The sequence below is a fragment of the Amblyomma americanum genome, chromosome 3 (genome assembly GCF_052857255.1).
Source record: "Amblyomma americanum isolate KBUSLIRL-KWMA chromosome 3, ASM5285725v1, whole genome shotgun sequence".
Lineage (NCBI taxonomy): Eukaryota > Metazoa > Arthropoda > Arachnida > Ixodida > Ixodidae > Amblyomma > Amblyomma americanum.
This window is the reverse complement of record NC_135499.1, coordinates 98,272,486-98,279,460: the sequence shown is the minus strand read 5'-3', so window position 1 is coordinate 98,279,460 and position 6,975 is coordinate 98,272,486. Positions and strand designations below refer to the sequence as shown.

Below are 6,975 nucleotides of genomic sequence, written 5' to 3'. Positions count from 1 at the left end.
CATTGCGTCCATTATCATTTCCTGAAAGAGGTCTGCAGCACCTTTGTTTGGGTGCAAAAATAAAATCTGTTTATTAATCTCGAGTTGCAAAATAAATGTGATTATTGAAACCGTGGATTTTAGTGTTTTTCTTAATCCTGATATTTTTCTTTAAAAAAGAATGTACATCAATAAGAGGCTTTCTAACAACCTTTTAAAGTTGCTGAATTAAATGCAGATCTCAAATGGGACGTCTGACCTTGGTGCGTTTAAAAACGTTGAAAGTGCTTCGAGTCATTCTGCGTGGGACACGAGGCTTCTGGCATCGGTTTATTCTGTGAACCAGCCCCCATATAAAATTGGATATTCTTTTCGCAACAGGTCTGAATCTGTCGCATTGCTCATGAGACTTCCAACAGCCTCGACCCGACACCGGCACTATTCTCCGCACTAAAACAAACAAGTAATACACGTGCCATAGCCAAAGCAGTGATGTTGATATCTAGGAAATGGGCTGGTATTCTTTGTTAGGTATACCTTATGTATGTCTCCACGCTAAATATTTGATAACAGGTTTTTTTTTTCAGCAACGTTGAGCTTTTACGCATTTTACCTCCCTCGGAGCCTTTTCGCACGGAATGCCCTGTAGAATGGCGGACGACTTCGCTGTGTGCGCGTTATGTTCAACGAACGGCGTTTTCTGGAAGCACCGGGTGTGTGCACGCAGATGTGTACGTGGTTCGTATATGCACGGGCCCTAAGCGAATACATTCGTGCTGTTCCTTAAGCTACACTAGAATAAGCTACCACTGGGCTGATCTATTTCTGAAAGCATGGCCATGAAGCCATTGTTAAGGGATGTATAATGGTCACTCGCACTTGTATTCCTTCCCCACTGGAAAATTCTGGCAAAGCTGGGGTAGCTGGCAGACAAGGAAGCAGGCTAGTGGAAAACGGCCATTTTCTTTGTGGTTGAAGGGCCTGGGGACCGCATGAGATAAGAAGGTGAGGACAAAAGAAGTTGGTCACCTGTTTTCACCACTGATAAGCAGGGTGCAATGGGAAAAACCAACACTCGCCCATCAATACGCCTTGCCCTTCCATTTCGAATCCACATTGTATGGTGGGTGGAGCCCTAAAATTCTCCTGAATGCCATTGTTGTGACTAGGGGTGGGGGATTAACCAACCTCTTTATTTCTCCCCTCCTTTTTTATCCCGTGTTATGCTTCTCCTAACACCTTCATATCCGCATGCGACCGAGTCACGAACTAATGACCGCCCTTGACCTAAGCCTTTTCCCCTTCCTTTCTACCTCTTCATTCTCTCTCTCTTTTATCCACACGTGACCTGGGCCACCTTGCCAATAAATATGGAGCCGGGAGTATAGTGTGCAGTTTCCAAAAAGCTGTTGTGCAGCGCTGGTCTCCAGTTGATTCGAGCCGAGCAGTCAGTGACATCTCAAGCGTCGGTGTGAAAGAAGCGGGGAGGCTGATCTTGCATCATGGCGACGTTCAACGGATCTGTTCTTGAGGTGAGTTGAATCAGCTGTATCCCTTTGTCCGTATATAAATTATTGTTTCGGTTCTTCTTTTAGCTCGTTTAATACTTTTTCTTCTGCTGTTCTCACAACATCGCCCGTGCTTGCATACTGCTGTTTGCGTTGCACGTTCTGATTTTTCTCAGATTGATTGCCATATTCATTCGTTATTTTATTGAATGCAATCCGGCTCAAAACCTAGGAAATCTCGGTTAGCTCCTAATAGACTCCTCGTATACTGCGTAATTCTAAGAAAATTGAAATGCAACGTTTGAAGGATTTTCGTTTCGAGGATAAAAATTGCAGTGATTAGATGAAATGTACCATCGCCACAAGTTTAAGACAATTGACAATTAGAACACCATACGGATACCTTGCTCATAATTTCGTGAAAGAATAGGTCTGTGCGTTATAAGGGTGCAATTTCTCTATTGTAGCAAATGCAGCTCTTCCAGAGGTTGCCTTGTGTCGGATAAATTGAGCACTCCACATAGGCCGTTCGTTTTTGGGACATTTTTTTTCTGGAATAGAGGGATAAAATCGGGCAAATCTTTTCGAGCTCAAATTCGTATAGAGTTTGGGTTATTCCAAGAAAGTTGTGCGGTTTTGGTTTATTTGTGCGTCATATTCTACAGCGCACTGCGGCTTTTCAAAACAGTTTCTTTTCGTGCTTGACATGGGACACGCATTTTTTTGCGCATTCTTAAATTAAGAGGTACAGAAATCAGTGGTTCCACTAAAATTTATTGTCAAATTGATAGTTTTCTTCCCTGTGTCTTGCAAATAGTCTTTCGCGCACAAATTCAATCTCCTACTGAGCACTCTCACTGTTGAGTGAGATCAGCGTGCCTTTATGTGTACAGAGCGAAAACAATAAGCTACTATTTTAAACAGGGACCATTGAGGAGAGTGTGGTTAATGACCTGTGGTGTATCATGCAGTGGGCCCAATAAAACGTCAGGTCCGTGGTTATGCTCTGGGCTCTCATTCCACTACTTCTACTGATTATGCTCGGAAGAAAAGAACCAGATAAGAACATGGTGTTTAATGCATGTACCCTTTTGCCGCGGTAGCGTGAGACCTGCATGCGTGTTTTCTTCGGGTTCTCTGAAATTACAGGGTTCCCGAAACATTGTACGCACTTCTCGCTTTGAGCTTCCTTATTCCTTTGATATTACAGTTGACTATACATGAAAAGAACTCAAAATAACTGAGGACGGAATGTCTAAAGACGCGACTTTTTGCATTGAAGTACACAGTAGACTTCCGGGAACATGCCACTGAACTTCCGGTGGCTTCAATTGGGCCGACTTCGCAAAGCGGAATGCGGCATCCAGCCATCTAGTGGAGATCAGTGGTTCGAACGAATGGGTTTATGCGAAAAAGAGTGGTACCATTTTATACAGCATCCAAAAATATCTTACGAGAGATCGGGGTGTTGATGTGGGATAATTAGAACCCAAAATGTCCAGATAGTTGGCGGAGTCGAAGGAAAACAGGCGCCACTGGAAGTGCGCAAAACCAAGGGTGGCACAAGTTTGAAAACTGAAAATGGGCAATTGATGCTAGAGAAGCGAGGAGGCGTCAATGCTTTCGCATTACTCCTGTGCGGGTTACCGCAGTGGTCTCGAACGTTTCAAAGTTTTCGCTCTGCTGAAGAAAGACTGGTAATTAAAAGTTCTCCTATAGTACGCCGTTCTTGCGGCGATTGGTGAGGGTTAACGAAAAGATCCAGCACTGATGCACAGGGCAGTGTGAAGTGCATTCTTGCTTTTTGTCTCGTTGTTCTCAAATAGTGTCACAAGAAAAAAAATCAAATTCATCATCCTAATACTCCTTCAAGAGTAAATAAAAAGCACTAAACTGGTAGAAATCATTGACGTGGTACCTTGCTGAGAAATTTAAAATGGGCTGAAATCAGCGAGACTGCGAATATTTCGGAGAACCTAAGTAATAACGAAAAGGAAATCGATAGTCCCGGTCTGTGACCTTTTCAATCTTTTTATGGCGGGCCAGTCGTATTGTGCCCACGGCTAAAAATGGAAGCAGTGGTAGAAATTCAGCAGAAACAATCTTTGGCGTTCGGGACAAAACCAAAAAGAGGGAATGTGCAGGAGGATACGTATTTTCTATATTTTATAATGGTAAAATAAACTGCATTCGTAATACAGGATGTCAGAACAACGTACTCTGCTTCAAATATCAATAAAAAGATCGTCGTCATTAACAGTGGTAGAGAAAGAAGACATATTGGTCGTTGTAGGAAAATTAACCGAAATTACAAGCAAATACGAAGAGGGAAGGTTGAGTAACGTTGATATTAGTCACGCTATTCTATTGAGTTGCGGTACTAGGAAAAAAGGAATATTTAATGCAATTTTCTTACACGGGCGGTATCATTGTGAGTATAAGCTTGTTGTTTACGCAGGAGTAGATGAAGTTATATCGCAGAAGTTAACATTGCGGTCTTCATTTAGAAGAGAGAGAGAGCGAAACCTTCTTACTCATTTACAAGTTCATGCAAGGACTTTTGTCGGGAAACTCGATTACGCTGTGCATGGATAAGTTGACTCGTTTAAAAGTTCTCCTCCTAAGAGGGATAGAAATTATTATAAATCAACCGAGCAGTTTTTTTCTGCACCTGTTCTAGCTTTTTGATATTAGTTTGTGTAACGATATTCCAGATAACTGCTGCAGAGTTTGGCACTGGCTGTATAATTATGCTATATGCTAGTAAGCGATCGCATGATGTGGAGAACGGACAAATACCCGTGAATATTTCGGGAAATTTTATTTACTCGTGCTTTAGCGGGAAAGCTTAAACCCATTGTGAAGAGTTGGGAGTTACTGAAACACGGATAGTGGTGTTTCAAAAATGCACTAATTTAAAATCACGTTTCCTATTCGGATATTTTGTTCTAAGGCGTACATGGCTTCTTTCACGCAAAGAGAACGTCAGGGTTGCGATGGGAAACAAGAAAACTCCTTTGGAAAACATTCTTTACCAAAGCATTCAATAGCCTAAAAGTTATATTTTGGGTATTTCTGCCCATCACAATAGTGGTCGAACATATCTTGTTCTGCGAGGAATTTACTTCACCAGGTGTCCTAGGGAGCAGAAATTCTAGGGAAACCTTTCGATTTACGCGATCATCCGTGTTGCCTAACAAACTCTGTTCATCGAGAAGCTACACATTTGTAGCCCTGGAACCCTGCCCTCAATTTGGCTGTGCTAGCCATTCCCCTTTCTTTGATGCCCATAGAGGTTTTCATGAAAGGAAAAAGAAATTAGAGATTCCAAGGTGCGCAGGAGTTGTGCATGCTTTTGTTCTTGCATACATTACATTTTGCATAAAACGAGATGAGAACCGTCTTGTGGAAACTGACATTGAGGCCAGGACTAGAGCTATCACATCTGCATATGGCACTTGGATAGTAGTAGCACATTGGGTTGGAGAACTTGTGAATTCTCTTCTCCTTTATCTCTGGTACTTGAAATTCATTAAAGAAAAGATGGAAATATCTTTTGGTAATTAGGTGCGTCATTATTATTTAAAAGTTAAGTATTGAAGGTCGTTTTTTAGCATGTTCTTTCACATTCGTCTCCATTTCAGACGCTATATCCCATCGGACCTTTATTTTTGACGAACCAAACGGAGGTGGATCCCCGGATACGGGAGCGCAATGTTCATTGGCTCATCGCCACATGCAACCTGCTGCAGTTCTCACCCGAGACGCTTTTCCTCGCAGTGCACCTCACGGATCGCTACTTAGAGGTAAGTCAGGTTTCTTTCCTTAAATCTGAACCGTGTTAATAAGTGCCGCCTAAAACGAAAGTGTAAACGAAAATGCTTTATGATCGAACTGAATGCTAAAATAATACGAAAAATTTTGTAATTGGATAAGACGAGTGATACTCTAGCGTTACGTTTCGCCTAAAATCGGCTTGAGACATCATACGGACTCGAAGGCATTTGCTTGTGAATTCTACATTATTGATCTCGTTTGCACTGTCTTTTCCCACGTAATTTTCTCTTACTTATTGTAACATCTTCGGTGTTTTAAGAAGGCATCTGCAGATTTTATTGCTCGTAATTGCGCATGCGTAAAGTACCGTGTTCTGATATATTATGTCAGACTCATGGTGCTTCTCCATATCTTGTCGTTGTGTGGTGTCTTGTCGCGACTACTAGTTGTTAATCAGAACTATGGATGCTGCAGCTTCCAACAGTGCCTTGCACGACGGAATTCACTGGAAGCGATGGTTGCAGTTGCGGGACTGTTTAATATCTCTTATGCATTCGATTAACAGGACTCTTCGATGCGTTTCGAGCTTGAATTCGAAATAGCTTCTCGCCCTAAATGTGTACTTATACGGTCCTTATGAAAAGCGAACCGTTTATTCAAACGCAACCACTCGGTAACAGCTCCATCGCAGTTTTCATATTGCCGACCTCTCGTTAGAGTGCTCTGATGGGCTCAATGGCTCATAACTAAGGGTTTTTCCCGCTATATCTTTAGAATATTCCGACGCGATTTATAGTTAGGCGAAGTAAATATGAATTATTACTTAGGCATGCTTTGCTGAAGTCTTGTGTCATTTAGAGTGCCGGAATATTCTGTATGCGCGTACAAGCTCCTCAGGGAGCTTTCAATAAGAGGTGTGTATTGAATATTTTGTGCCCCTGCTTCTGCTGCTTATCCCTGTACAGGTGCGCGTCGTGGATTAGCGCCAGATGGAGCTGCTGTGGGCAGTAGCTCTGCGTGTTGCGGTGGAGCATAAAGAGCTCGTGCACGAAGTGTGCTTCCGCTCCTACCTCGCATCACTTCAAGGAATAGAAGGGCGCACGGAACAAGAACTGTGCGCCATGGAAGAGGACATTTACCGGGCTATCGGTTGGTCCCAGGACCTGGCGTCGCGCCTGGATTTTCTTCGTCGCAACTGCAAGGCTACCATGGTATGAGCATGTGGTGCTTGGATCGATTTCCCTCCTTATTCATATCAGTGGAGAGTGTTGCGCACTATCTGCTTCCAAAGCAGAGAATGTAGAAACCTTGAGTGTATTAGAGTAGTGACCTCATTCATTTGTCGACGATAACAATAAGATTGTGATGTTGCTGCTTGTAATCTACGACGTGACTTCATTGGGCTGTATGTTCGATAGGTGCTCGATACAAGGAAGCTCTCAGAAGAGAGACTAAGCTGTCGTATTGTTGGCACCACTGTATTAACGCTTTTTTCAGATTTTCAATATGCAACAGTTGCAAATTCGCCTATCGTATATCCCGCGCCCAGTGCAAACACACTATTCATCGGAGACTCGTTTACCTGGAACGCTTCGTACATTACCAAATGAAATAAAACCGTCATCCGATCTCTGTTCCTTGGCAGCGGGCGCTTTTCGGGGTGCTATACGTGCGCATATCCCGACGGCCCGCGCACCCAAGCACCGGCGCA

At 43.0% G+C, this 6,975-nt stretch overlaps 1 protein-coding gene across 1 annotated transcript; it reads left to right on the top strand.

The window, feature by feature from the left end:
- Positions 1 to 1,481: 1,481 nt before the first annotated feature.
- LOC144123922 (uncharacterized) lies at positions 1,482 to 6,481 on the top strand. The gene is made up of 3 exons (XM_077656635.1): positions 1,482 to 1,511; positions 5,132 to 5,293; positions 6,248 to 6,481. Exons 1-3 carry the CDS (start codon positions 1,482 to 1,484, stop codon positions 6,479 to 6,481), a joined length of 426 nt encoding a protein of 141 aa, XP_077512761.1.
- Positions 6,482 to 6,975: the final 494 nt, after the last annotated feature.